Here is a 13,312-nt window from a genome sequence, read left to right as displayed (position 1 = left end):
GTGGACTGGCGCTGGCCTATTTCGGATCCCTTTGTCCGTCTCTCTTCTGCTATTAATCCGTCATATCATGCTGTATTTATATTTAGTTCTATAAAGTATTGCATTTCTCCTCCCTTGCTCCCTCCCGCCTGGATTGCACTCGCCATTCGCTACAGTGGCTGCCCAATTGATCCCACAGACTGACCCCGAGGCGTTGCATGCACCTTTGCCTCTTCGGTCTCGACCTATTGCAGTACTGTACCTCATTGCCACAGGTGGTGTTTGGCTAGTTCAATGTGAGTCGAGTTGTGTTGCATTGGGTGGGCTTGTGTCTTAAATACCTGGATGCGTAGTCCAGGGCCTTTGTTGTTATCTTCTGTTGCTCCTACGTTAAAGTGTTTCTTTCCATTTTCTATTTTCCATCTTCCATTTTTCGGTTTTTTTTTTCTTTCCATTCTGTGGAATGGTGTATTCCATCTGAGTTGGAATATTAAATCAATTGTGCTGTTGTCTGTGGTGCGCCACGGCATGGGGGGAAAAGCGCAGACGCCGCCGCGAGGAAGAAATCACCCCCTTAACCACCTTAACCACCTTCACCACCGCCGCAACTACCATCCGCTCCTCTCTCCACGCCCGCCCCCGTCGAGCTTCACCTCGCGGCTTCTCTTTTCTAGCACCTGCCCTGGGACGCTGCGGTCTTTCTCTCAGAGGGGAATAATCAGCCTCCTCGCAGTCCGCGCGTTTTCTTCCGGTCTCCAAACACGGCTTCTTCCGCCGGCCACCAGTTTTCTCACAACCTATCACCGCTGGCGGCGAAAGACCATCACCAGCGCCCTGACGAAGGCGACTTTCAGTCAATAGCCATCGGTGCTCTCCCCACGACTCCTCACATTGCTGTGCCCCCGCCGCTGCATCACCCCCCAGAAACCCATGTCCGCAGCCATCGAAGAACCCCGTCCCGAGGTCGCCTTCTTTTTTCATCCTTTCGCAACAACAGTAACCAGCCGAAGCCGATAGACGTCAAGGTCAATCGCTTGCCATCCGGCTCTCGTTTGTGGAATCCAATCAATCACGTCCCACGTACAACTGTCGTCACGCCGAGTCTAGCCCAGCAGTCCGACGAAGACTTGAGTTTTGCAGGAGCCGGCCGCGACGTCTATCCACTACTGTCAATCCCCGAACAACGCCGCAGTCGTTTAACCCCTTCACCAAACAGCCTTTCTGTCGAACGTAGCGCTGCAGAATCTGAAAGCGGCCGCACGAGCATTGCACTACCACGGAGTCGCCGCCGTAGTGAGCAACTCGAAGGCTTAGAGTTCGCCGCAATGCCCGAGAACACAGAAGACCAGGAAAATGGATCAGGCAAGCTCCGACCAGACGATGGCATCACGCATCCCCCTCGCCATGTCCAGTCAAACTCGTCTCTCCGAAATTCGACCTATGCATCCTATCCGTCTGGCGGAAACCCGAATGCTGGTGGAGACGGAGAGGCAGAAGTGGCAGAAGAACTAGCTTGGGGACCTGCGCATCCCTGCTATCCACACATGAACCCGCATGTGCCTTTGCACTCAGAGGAGTTCACAACAACGCGGATTATTCGCATTCGTCGCGATTGGATGGTCAAAGGTGACCTTGCTCCGACATTCTCCAACCTATACCCCGAAATCCTCGACCCGCTGGTCTCTGAGCAGGAATTCCGTCGCATAATAGCCAAAGTCAACAGTGAGCTGGTAAAGGCATTTGACCCGTTCTCGTTACGCAGCTGGTTCGACAGCGCTATGGGGCTTGTCACGGGCTGGGTATGGGATGATCTGGGGTTCCCCGGAATTAAAGCTCATTTACGCCGGGTAGAAGATTGGCTCGACAAGTGGAATCGTGAAGTCGGATCCAAGGAAAACGTGCGAATATGGAGTCTTCGTCGGACAGCATACATGACGCTGGATATCCAGATCCCAGACCCCAAAGTCGGCCCCGTCAATAGTGAGGCCCATTCTGCAGCTGGCACGCGGCCAAATACCGGACCAACCAGCCGGATTCCTGCTCCTGAGACCCACGAACGATGACAAGCGAGGAGACCTGCTTCGGTCCTTTTCACTTCTTGACTATATTCTCGATATGCATGTTCCCATTTCCCTGCGGCAACTGAGCGTTCTACTTGATTTTATTCGCACCTGACCACGACGTCCGGATTATTCTGATACCATAATGACTTTGGCAATACCTTTTGTAATCATTAGTCCCGCCTTCTGGCCCTTAGTCTGGATAGACCTCCTCTTATCACCCTCAGAAGTTGTTATATACTGAGGCTGTACCTAATATGTCTATACCAGCTGCTTATACATAGTCTGCACTGAATAGACATAGCACTCACTGTACTGAATAGTATTTATCGATGGACATGGATTATTGCCATCTACGTATTAATAATAATAGCCTTCTACATCAAGTGATGTATCAAATGTATTGTTAGCAGTTGTTGTACCTAGTTTACAGTGCGTTGTGCGGGGATGCTGATAGGCCGAGGGGACAGCACAGGTCTCCACTGCCTGATTGTCTATGCCGACCCTGTACATTACATTAATGATCATATTCATACCTGAAGAAGACACAGCTGTGCTCTCAATCCGACCCCGATCGACGATCAACCTCCAGGCTGTCACCATGATCTCCGGAATCCTGGTCTTCAACCAGAAAGGCGAGAACCTGATCTTCCGCGCCTTTCGCAACGACTGTCGTCCACGCCTTGCAGATATCTTCCGCATCCAAGTCATCTCGAATCCGCAGGTACGATCGCCCATCTTGACTCTTGGATCGACAACATTTAGCCATGTCAAACACGAGAATATCTACCTGGTCGTGATCACCAAAAGCAATGCCAATGCGGCCCTCGTCTTCGAGTTTCTGTATCGGCTGATACTGCTGGGAAAGGGGTATTTTGGCAAGTTTGACGAGGAGGCTGTTAAGAATAACTTTGTGTTAGTTTATGAGCTGTTGGATGGTATAGTCTCCTTTTTTCCATTTTGTCCATTTTGTATTAATCTAACATGGAGCAGAAATTCTCGACTTTGGCTATCCGCAAAACACAGAAACCGATACCCTCAAAATGTACATTACCACCGAAGGCGTCAAATCAGCAATTGCGAATTCACCCTCCGACTCAAGCAGAATTACCATGCAAGCAACGGGCGCGCTCTCGTGGCGACGGGCAGATGTCAAATACAGGAAGAACGAAGCCTTTGTAGACGTTATCGAGGACGTGAACCTACTCATGTCCGCCACCGGGACGGTGCTGCGGGCGGATGTCAACGGACAGATTATCATGCGAGCATACCTTTCGGGGACCCCCGAATGCAAATTCGGATTGAACGACCGATTACTTTTAGACGGAGACGAGTCGGGTCCGTCAGGAAACCGGGATGGCCGGACAAGAGCCACCCGTGCAGCAGCCGGATCGGTCACGTTAGAAGACTGCCAATTCCACCAGTGTGTCAAGCTAGGCCGGTTCGACGCCGACCGCACCATCTCGTTTGTGCCCCCAGACGGCGAATTCGAGCTCATGCGGTACCGGGCGACCGAAAACGTCAACCTGCCATTCAAGGTGCATCCGATTGTGCGCGAAATCGGTACGACCAAAGTTGAATACAGCGTCGCGATCAAGGCCAACTACGGGCCGAAGCTGTTTGCTACTAATGTGGTAGTGCGCATCCCCACGCCGCTCAACACGGCCAAGATCACGGAGCGCACGACGCAGGGGAAGGCAAAGTATGAGCCGGAACATAACAACATTGTATGGAAGATTGCACGGTTCACGGGACAGAGCGAGTACGTGCTCACAGCAGAGGCGACCCTTACCAGCATGACGCATCAAAAGGCATGGAGTCGGCCGCCGCTGAGCTTGTCGTTTAATCTGTTGATGTTTACGAGCAGCGGGCTGCTTGTGAGGTATTTGAAGGTGTTTGAGAAGAACAATTACAGTAGTGTCAAGTGGGTGCGATATATGACTCGGGCGGGGAGTTATGAGATCAGGTATGTTCCAGTATATTGATGATGGCTTGAGTGGTACTGACTGAGGCAGGTTCTGATCGGCCAACACTTGCACACTTTAACACAAGGACATTTGAAGAACATGGTTATTTTGTTTCTGCTGTCACGAGCGTTATGGAGTACGGGCCGGGTCTGTCTGCATTGTGTATTCAAGTTGTGAGGCATACCCTTTTATTCAATATATATATTCTTTACTTGAACGGCTGAGCCCAACCTACTTTTTTTCTATGCGTTAATTCAAGGTTGAAACCCCTACAGAATTTAATTTGATATAATTTAGGCACGTTGGCATAGCTGGTTTCTGCATCTTCGCCAAAGTCAGGCTGAGACAGATGGCGCCCGCTGATCTGCGCAGATCACGGTTTGTCAACTACCATCATTATCATCATCTTTACATCCTTCGCATCAATCTGTGCCGTGGTTGATGCCCACTTATAATAACTAACCTTGGTGATTCTCCTGGGATTCCCTGGGTCTGCACACACAACAACTGTAGAACCTGCTCCTGAACCACGTGAAACTTCAATCGAATAATTCGGCTAGCTGTCAGGAAAGGCACTAAGGAATGGCCGAGACCGGTAGCCTTCAGGATAGAAAACCATTGGCTGGCCATAGCGGCCTCTCGATGTTTTGGGGGCTGTGGCCTGGCAGCTCTACATGCTTGAGCAGTCGTGCAGGTTCCTATTCGAAGCTGAATGATGATTTATTCAATCTCCTTTAATCATTTACGGCTGCAGTTTGAACTGGTGATATGATATTATCAGTAGCCTGTATGTCTAATACCGAAGTATACAACCGAATGGCAAAACTAACAGGCTACATAGCATCCGACCTCACCTTCAAGGCTCATGAGATCAGCGAGAATGGCAACAGCCACACCTACGCCCACCCATCCTCCTGAAATACACAATGGAACCACAACGTCCTGGTTCCCTCTAACAACTGCCTTCCCCTCCTCTGTCGGCTGCGAGTCCTCTTTCTGGATGGAAACGCCCCCGACCATCGCCGCCTGGGACCCCGGGTACGGATTATACGTGCAACCGGGTCTGGAATGCCAGCCGCCAGAGGTAACGACTTGGTGGGATGAGAACAAGACCCCGAATATCAACACCACAGCGACGAAGTACAGTATTGGACCGATCGTGTGTCCGTCAGCGTATACAACGGCGAAGACAAGCGTGAATCAGCGTGGGAGTACGTTGGTAGGGTGTTGTCCGAGGTACCTACCGCACTCGATCATTTTGTATATTCTAGCACGATACTGAATATGTCTGGGCAGTGGATATAGCTTCTTCGAGTTCCTCGATGGCGGCGTGGGTGACGAATGCATGTCGCCGCTGAGTGCGAGCCAGGTTATTGCGTATGCAACGCAAGACTCGTCGTGGATTACCACGTCGTCGACAATACATGCTGCGAGCTTCGTGGTGGGCGTGCAGGTGAATGGCTGGCTGTTTCCGACAGAGACGGCGACTACTACTCAACCTTCTCAGCCTACTCAACATGCTCAAACTGCTCAAACCACGGCCCAGTCTACCCAGACAGCAGCAATTAGCGACCTTTCACACGGCGCCATCGCGGGGATAAGCGTGGGAGTTGCGGCGGCAGCTATAATGATAGCAGCAGGTGCGGGGGTTTTCTTTCTACGACGCAGAAAGAATAGGCAGTACACCGTGGATGATGGTCTCAATGGCGAAAACCCACAGAAAAACGAAGTGGACTCGGTGGCTCTCCATGAGGTACCATCAGACCTTGGCATCAGAGAATTACATGAGAATGGCACGCACGAACTTCCGATTGAAACGTATACGAGATGACGGGTTGTAGTGGTTCTATCAATTGGGTTGTGATGACTATGTTCAATACTATATAGCCTGAGGGTTTACACATGTACAATCAACTGGCCTTGCCCAACATTGAATTATCTTCTGGCGACTGCCATATTTAGAGAAAATTCTGATAAAGATGGTAATGATAATATACCTTTGCAAGTTTTTCCTAAGTAATTCTGAGAGATAACATTTGAAGCGGTCAAAGCTACATATGCAGTTGGGACCGTGCGTTTGGGTTATCTCGGATCACGATCACCCCGGCTTTCCACCACTGTCGCTATAGGAGGGCCGCCGCCCCCGCGCGCGATCGAAGCAGATAACAGAGCATGGATCAGGTGCTCCTCGATCGTAACGTACGATGTGTATCTGTGTGTTATTATTATGTACTGCCAAGCAGCCATTAATCATTAATCATTAATAAGAATCCATATGTCAAGTGCTATTCGTATTACCAGTAGGTTTAGTTACTAGGCGCCGTTTTCTCTATTGCAGGGGGGCTATAGCACTCTAGTCTGCTCGCGGCTGGTTAGTTTGAGGCCTTGACTCAGGAGGCCTCAGGTGACACACGTAATGTCTATACTACGCTCTGCTATTGATATAACACCAAGACGATACCAAGAGGCTAAGAGATAGGAGGAGACACGTGGGGGTCCATCGCGATGATCAGCTTTGCATTGCATTGCATTGCAGTATGGCGTGCATTGCCATCAACACAGTCAATAATCAAGACAATAATAACGAGGAAGAAAAAGAAGAAAAGAACAAAGAATAATAATGAAAATCACTACAATAATAATACGCATCAGATTAAAGGAGGGAGAATAAGCGATTAGATCCACCAGCGTGTCATGGACGGACGGGACGCGGCCGGGTCGGGGCGGACACGCAGTGGAGCATCATTATATTAACTCGGGTCCCGATGGAATAATGATTCGTGGATTGATGATAGAGTGTATGTATGAGTGTAGATAGAAGTAGAGTACAGCCGAATATTAAAAACAAATAATAACATGATAATAAAAAAAAAAAAGGTATCGGATTAAACACCTCCCGGGGTATCTCCAGAAACAAAGCCCTCCTCCTGTACTGCAAAACTCCGCAAGATATGCATGACAAATGAAACAAATATGAGACGGCAGAGCCAGGCGGCCCGTCGGAAGATAAGAGAATATAATAAAAATCAATCAAAACACCCATGCAGCCGCCCGCGTACAAACGGCCCGGACCCGCGGCGAAGGCCTACGTTGCCTTCTCCCACTAGAGCCTGCCACCGCTTGCCCACGCTGGCATTGTCCTTGCCCAAGCGTTGCGCACATTCTTCCCACTCGCGTTGTGATAGTTTGAGTTTCTCGAGCACCACGGAGACCAACTTCTGGTCGTCTTCCGCGGTCCACGCAGTTTTTTCGGTATCTTCTATTTCAATCGACGGCAAGACCACGTCTGGAAGAGCTTCGTCGTCTTGCGGAGCCACGCGAAATGGTATGTTTCTAGGATTACCCCCGTCGAGAGATTCGAAATCGGCGATGCCGAGCCCCAGCGGCATGTTGTAGGGGAAGCGCTTCTGGCGTTTGGGGGTGGAGAAGCGATCGCACGAGCGGCGCGATCGATGCTCCATTTTGCTGTCACTGTGATCATCTTCGTATACACTGCGGCTGCGTTTGGTGCGAGTGCGCGGAGGCGAAGAAGGAGTCTTGGGTCGCGGAGTGGCCGACTTGGCAGGTTTGCGCGGCGGCAGTTTGGCGGGTTTCGGTTCATCGAGATGGAAGGGACTGGCAAGACGCAGAGAGCGTCGCAGAGGAGTCGACTGAGGCGCCGGCGATACGTTTAACAGGTTCTGTAGCTTGCGACTGACGCCGATCAGGCTGCCGCCGATGCCATCGCTGGACGGGGGAGGAGTCGGCGAGAGCGCGCGGTAGATGGGCTGGTGTAGGAATTTCCTGCTGTCGCAGGAGAGAGCCGATTGCATCAGCATGTTGGCGACGGTTCGTTTGGTAGTATTCTGGTAGGTAGAGTGGTGTTTTGGCGAGGCAGGCCGTCCTCAGCGATCCTGACAAAACGGAGGCTGGGAGCAGGCCGTATGCGCCGGGGCGGTTTGGGGGTTCAAGCGCGCAGTATCGAGAATAATTTTGGACTGCGCGACGGAGCGAGGACGAGCGATAGAGCTAGACGTAGTTGCGAAAGCATGCGACGTGGTGTGGGTGTCGGATGCTGGATGTTGCGAGTGTGAAGAGTAGAGAAAGAGTCGCAGAGACGACGGGGCCCGGGGCGGTGGAAAAGGGAACGGCGGCGGCCAAGTAATTGTCAGAATTCGGACTGTGGGCGGAGCGTTGAAAAGTACTTAGTGCCTGCTCCTAGTCTGACACCGGGTGGGCCCGGTGTCACGATGTACAAAACGGTATTGTACTATTATTACCATTATTACCATTGCTAGTTCTAGTCCTATTCCTATTCCTATTAATATTAATTTCAACCATCTTTTTGTTAATATCAAGACTCGCAAGGAATCGCCCTGGCAACGTCGGAGAAAGAAGCTGATGCAAGTCATCAATTCTCCTGCGAACCCTCCTGCTGCCCTTGCGTCACTCCTCCACCACCACCAACACCACCATCACTCTAAGCGCTCGACCTTGGCAGCGCAGTCATCTTGTCATACTCAACTTCTATTTTATATGATAATACTGCTGGTAGACTGCTAATCAGCAGACTGGCGACACACTGCCAGTTGGAGTGACTGGCTACTGCTGTACCGCGTCAAAGCGCGTCAAAAACGCGTAGCCGCGTCGGCCAATCACAGCCCGCCAGATGACGTCGGCTGACCAGCCTGACTGGCCTGACCATCCAGGCAGCAAGGCCGTGGGCCCGCCTGCCTCAGGCCTCTCGGCACGTGCGGCGCTGATTCGACTGTCTACTGATTGATGGCAGTTCCTACTTAGCACTGGTAGTGAGTAAAGTAGTGAAAGTAGGGTGTGCTCAGGCTCCTTGCTCCCCCTCTTCCCTTCTTTTGCTACTGTCTGCTCTAGCCTATGCGCATCTCAGTCTCTGTACCTTCCGACATCATCCGGACAGCAGAGGAACACAACACCAAAGCCTAAAAGAAATTAAAACCATTATCCTCATTACTAGCGCGTACACTCCAGACGATCAGCCGCGATGATATCATGCGATACCTAGGTCTTACAGACTACAGGCTAGCCGATATGGTTTATCGGCCCTCCTAGACTGCGCCCTCATCTTCCTACGTCCGTGATGATTTCTTGATTTGGCACTCCTTGTGGGCTCTATCAGGTCGCTATCCTATGTCTAAAGGGTTAACCAGGTTGGCAAGTTAGGGTAAATCGTAATATTGTGAATCGTAGTGATGCTAATTCCATCTCACATCAAAGCTGACTAGTCGACTGTTGATGGCTGAATATTCTGTGGTGGCTGGTGATGTACTAGAACATCGCGCATATGCGCATACCGGCAGGTGGCTGCTGTCAAGAACATGTGTGCAGGACAGCCGCTCTGCATTGCATCGCATTGTGCCGCCTGCTCGCCCTGCAGTCTGTACTGTGGCCTGAACTACCCTGCAACCAGTCTCTTGCTATGGCAACACTCTATCCCTTCTCTTTACCTCCCCTCCTTCTCGGGAGAAAAAGCAAGGGTCTCCAGCCACGTCCGAGAACTTTGCACGATGCCTTAACCCTATCTTTCCGAATCCAGATGTGCTAGGACATGCACTCCAGACGCCACCTGAACCTAATCTCGAGACGAGCCCTACGAGGTCGCTCGAGATGTCCTGTTTAGGTGGCCCTCTGGATCTGCTAGCTAGCCCAGCAAGGGGTGACCGTGGCCGTGATCGTGTGCCCTGAGGTCTGACTCGGTGATCGTGGGCTCGGCAGGAAGCAGCACGACTGTCGAGTTGTATTGCCCGGTCACTCGTGGTGTTCGCAGATTATCAAGGGGGAGAAGAGTGTTACCGCGACAACCCTTGATAGACTTCATCCTGACTCGCGATGTTCTAGGACAGGTTCCTAGATTATATTTCTTGAATTTGAGAAACATATTGAACCGAATCAATTTTGTTTACTAGCCCGTACTTGACTGATAACATCCGTATACCCGTACTGTGTGGTTGACGGGTACAAAGAACCATGTCAGTCTTCTCTGCAGCGGATGTACGCCAACAACCCGTGGTAGTTGCAGCGCAGTGCAGTGCATTATGTACATGTACATGCCACAGCGCGGCTGGGTCGGCGCACAATCGATAGGAAAATAAACAAACACCGAACCTTCCGACGAACCATCCCGATCATTTGATAGGAGTTATTGAAATCGATAGGAGGAAAACAGGGTCTTATCGGGCAAATCTTACCCCATCCGTCGTAGTAGCCCGTTTATATGCAAGTAATAATCATGCAAGGTGATACATCTCAATAAGTGGATATACGCCCTTGCTTACCAACTTCCTACCACGTACCAATCCGACTTTGTTATCCTAACTGATATAGGACAGTTAAATTGCCTGTTTGGGAAGGGTTCACCAAGTAAACTGTATATTCTAGATTTGAAGTTGGCGGACTAGGTTTATTGTGTTGTGTACCTGTACATGTGTTGGCTGCTGATTATTACCGGTTAAGTTCGGAAACTCCCTTTCTGTCTGCTAGATGGGGTTCTTCACTAGTAATGTATGGCAATATTGGTATCATTTAAAACAGCAAGTTTACTAACTACTGCCCTTAATTAATACTGTTGTCACTGTTTCAGACCCAGGGCCTTGATTGTAATGATCGTCCCGATCCCCAGACCTAGTTCACGAACTGGTCAAATGGCAAGCCATGAATTGACCTCTATCAATAGTCTATATCGCCCTATATTTCATCTCTCCCTCCTGTATTCATCCCCACAGGGCGTTACCATTTCTTAGTAACCCCGCTGTCTCTCCCCATACAGCACTCGCTGCGTCTTCCCAGTGAGCTTGTGCTCCACTTCTTCGTATACTTCGCCTCCTTCCTCTGACTGGGTCGACCAGGATACAAGAGCGTTACTAACTTGTTTTTCAGCACCGGAGATGTGGACCAGCAAGGGCTCAGCCTTCGATACGTCGCCGTCATTGTTTGTGTGTGAATACCCTACCAAAACTCCTTGCTTCACTCTTGACTTTGCCTCTTCCATGCCTAAAGCCTGATATCTCTCACCTTGGTTGAACAACTGGACACAATTTGAATGAGACCTTTCAGCTAAGGCACTCCAAGCTTGTAAGCTGAGAGGGCGACGTAGGCGATGGTCTGCCAATCGAGGGCTAACACTAGGGTGGTTTACGCTTGTACGTCCCTGTGTAGATCTTTGGCAAGTGGCGGATTTCCCGGCTGTAAAATCACTTTCTTTTAGCAATTTGGAGCACACTGAGGCTGGGTAATCGATGTTTGCACCACCTCCATCTGAAAATGATTGTGCAGGGTCTTTCCCGCGCACTGATCGTGCCTTTTTCAAAGGAAATCCATCGGAAACGACATTCGATCCCATGTAAATAGCCGAATTCTGCAACCCAAGTGACCCTACCGGTTTCTTTCCATATGCTGACATTTCTTTTCTTACAGGCATAATAGCGCTCGATGTGTCAACGGAGTCGAGATTGCATTCATTTCCCGAACATGAATCTTTCACCTCTGTAACGAAGCTTGTCCCCAAATATATGACCGACTCTTGTGATCCTAAACAAAGCAACTCCTGCTCCACCTCCTGTTTCACAATCAGAGACGATTTACAACGAGGACTCCAGTTCCGAATAGCAGCTTGGTATTCAACTTCCAACCTCGACTTATACTCCATGTTTTCGAACCAGTAATGCCGAAGAGCCTCCTTCGTAGTCAGTCTCTTTTTCTCGTCTAGAACAAGTAGCGAGAGAACAAAATTTTGCGCCAGTGCACTAGCCTCGTTCCACCGCGTGTTATTAAACACCCCATTCATATCGCCTGGCTCACTACCTTCGATCAGACCGGACGACGAGAAAGGGAATGGAGGCGCCCCGATCAACAAGACAACTGCTATGCAGCCGACAGACCAGAGGTCGACTGATTTGGTGTATCCTTGCATCATGGACTCTTTATATACTTCCCTAAACGATTTTAAATATGCACCATGGTATCAGAGTCTAGAATATTACTTACGGAGCAGTATAATCCCAAGTCCCGACCACAGTGGACATGCGCTTGCTTTTTGATTGAATAATCTGTGCGCAGCCAAAGTCTGCCAGAACTACCCGACGCCCGTTTCCGTGAGTGGTCATCAAGATGTTTTCGGGTTTGAGATCGCGATGGACGATATTGTTGTCGTGCAGGTAATCCAGTGCAATCAGAATTTGTCGCATGATAGAAGCTGCGTCAAAGTCCGCAATATTCCCACCCACAGATTCAACAAAGGTGAAGAGGTCGCCGGCTGTAATGAGATCCTCGAACATAAATCTATATATGTCAGTACGATCAGTATAACTATAGTGCATACTGACATTGTATTATCCGTATGGATTACTTTTTCGATCCCAATTATGTTAGGCTGGCCGTATTAGATTAGACGTAGCCAGAGGAACGATATAGGAGGTTTCATACATGAGACAGCCTTTCAAGGATTGAAACCTCACGCTTCTGAAGTTCTAGAAGGCTCGTGCCTTTCCACTCTCCATCATTCGTCCTCTTCTCAACGGCTTTCTTCACGGTTCTGAGATCCACGACTTTGCAGGCGACTTGGCTGGCAGTTTTTCTATTAACTGCCATATGAACCCTACCAAAACTACCTTCTCCTAACAGACGATTTGTGATCAGATATTCGGCCACAAAACACTAACTAGTTAGTAACGTCCACAAAGCGGAGAGGGAGAACAACATTTGCTTCTTCTCGCTGAACAGGGGTCAGGGGCTTGTCAACTTGATAGTCACAACGGAACTCGAGGTAACTTTCTGGCGACAGGCGCAAAAGATCTCCATCGCTAAGGAGGAATGCATCTCCATGTCTCTCGATCTTCTGGCCATTCCAGAATGTGCCGTTCAACGAGAGATCCTGGGCATAGACCAAAGGAGCGATGTCCAAAGGATTGTCGAAATCGTAGACAATGGTGTAGATACGAATATGTCGCCCTGATACTCGGGTGTCATTAAAGATGTAATCACTAGACGCAGAAGCTCTTCTCAGCAATGCAGCTGATAATCGAATAATCGCACCGCACCTTTTTCTCTGATCTCGACCGATATACAACGGATGGTAGGCAGAGACGTGTCGAGGATCTGTAGCCTTGCGTGTTCTTGGATCCCAACGGTATATCGTTCCGATGCAAGTCAGAGGGTCTTGAGACATTGGCAGCATGATGATATAAGCATATTTAGTCACCTCACGAAGTATCTTTGGGGATTGCACTCAACAAAGGCTTGTAAAGAAGGCTGTAGAGGACATTCCCGCAGATGAAGCCTCTGTTGCCTGTGGAAGGC

General features: G+C 49.9%; 5 protein-coding genes across 5 annotated transcripts; 3 read left to right on the top strand and 2 right to left on the bottom strand.

Moving 5' to 3' along the window:
- Nucleotides 1–707: 707 nt before the first annotated feature.
- BGW36DRAFT_446031 (Golgin subfamily A member 7/ERF4 family-domain-containing protein) lies at nucleotides 708–2,221 on the top strand (the record flags this gene model as incomplete). The annotated part of the gene is made up of 1 exon (XM_046221697.1): nucleotides 708–2,221. A coding segment is annotated over one exon (1,335 nt), but the record flags the coding sequence as incomplete, so codon positions are not given.
- A 349-nt stretch (nucleotides 2,222–2,570) lies between these two features.
- BGW36DRAFT_372778 (putative AP-2 adaptor complex subunit MU) lies at nucleotides 2,571–4,320 on the top strand. Its single transcript, XM_046215514.1, has 3 exons — nucleotides 2,571–2,977; nucleotides 3,033–4,005; nucleotides 4,055–4,320. The coding sequence occupies exons 1-3, from the start codon at nucleotides 2,641–2,643 to the stop codon at nucleotides 4,059–4,061; spliced, it is 1,317 nt and encodes a 438-aa protein (XP_046075769.1). The 5' UTR covers nucleotides 2,571–2,640; the 3' UTR covers nucleotides 4,062–4,320.
- A 566-nt stretch (nucleotides 4,321–4,886) lies between these two features.
- Nucleotides 4,887–5,837, top strand: BGW36DRAFT_424669 (uncharacterized protein; the record flags this gene model as incomplete). The annotated part of the gene is made up of 2 exons (XM_046220005.1): nucleotides 4,887–5,221; nucleotides 5,303–5,837. The coding sequence occupies 2 exons, from the start codon at nucleotides 4,887–4,889 to the stop codon at nucleotides 5,835–5,837; spliced, it is 870 nt and encodes a 289-aa protein (XP_046075768.1).
- Nucleotides 5,838–6,773: 936 nt separating this feature from the next.
- On the bottom strand, nucleotides 6,774–8,170 carry BGW36DRAFT_372776 (uncharacterized protein). The gene has a single exon (XM_046215513.1). It carries the CDS (start codon nucleotides 7,822–7,824, stop codon nucleotides 7,033–7,035), a length of 792 nt encoding a protein of 263 aa, XP_046075767.1. The 5' UTR covers nucleotides 7,825–8,170; the 3' UTR covers nucleotides 6,774–7,032.
- Nucleotides 8,171–10,564: 2,394 nt separating this feature from the next.
- BGW36DRAFT_336850 (kinase-like domain-containing protein) lies at nucleotides 10,565–13,181 on the bottom strand (the record flags this gene model as incomplete). Its single annotated transcript, XM_046212980.1, has 6 exons — nucleotides 10,565–11,949; nucleotides 12,002–12,295; nucleotides 12,340–12,386; nucleotides 12,440–12,670; nucleotides 12,714–12,996; nucleotides 13,054–13,181. 6 exons carry the CDS (start codon nucleotides 13,179–13,181, stop codon nucleotides 10,755–10,757), a joined length of 2,178 nt encoding a protein of 725 aa, XP_046075766.1. The 3' UTR covers nucleotides 10,565–10,754.
- Between the last annotated feature and the right edge of the window lie 131 nt (nucleotides 13,182–13,312).

The sequence above is a fragment of the Talaromyces proteolyticus genome, assembly GCF_021365285.1.
Source record: "Talaromyces proteolyticus strain PMI_201 chromosome Unknown BGW36scaffold_3, whole genome shotgun sequence".
Lineage (NCBI taxonomy): Eukaryota > Fungi > Ascomycota > Eurotiomycetes > Eurotiales > Trichocomaceae > Talaromyces > Talaromyces proteolyticus.
Note: the sequence above shows the minus strand (reverse complement) of the source record. Positions and strands in the feature narration are given on the sequence as shown.

What these genes read in the sequence shown, in the direction of transcription:
- BGW36DRAFT_372778 (XM_046215514.1), top strand. Translation starts at nt 2,641, where the DNA reads ATGATCTCCGGAATCCTGGTCTTCAACCAGAAAGGCGAGAACCTGATC. An exon ending in AGTTTATGAGCTGTTGGATG is followed by an intron (nt 2,978 to 3,032) that starts GTATAGTCTCCT and finishes AACATGGAGCAG; the next exon opens with AAATTCTCGACTTTGGCTAT.
- BGW36DRAFT_372776 (XM_046215513.1), bottom strand. Translation starts at nt 7,824, where the DNA reads ATGCTGATGCAATCGGCTCTCTCCTGCGACAGCAGGAAATTCCTACAC.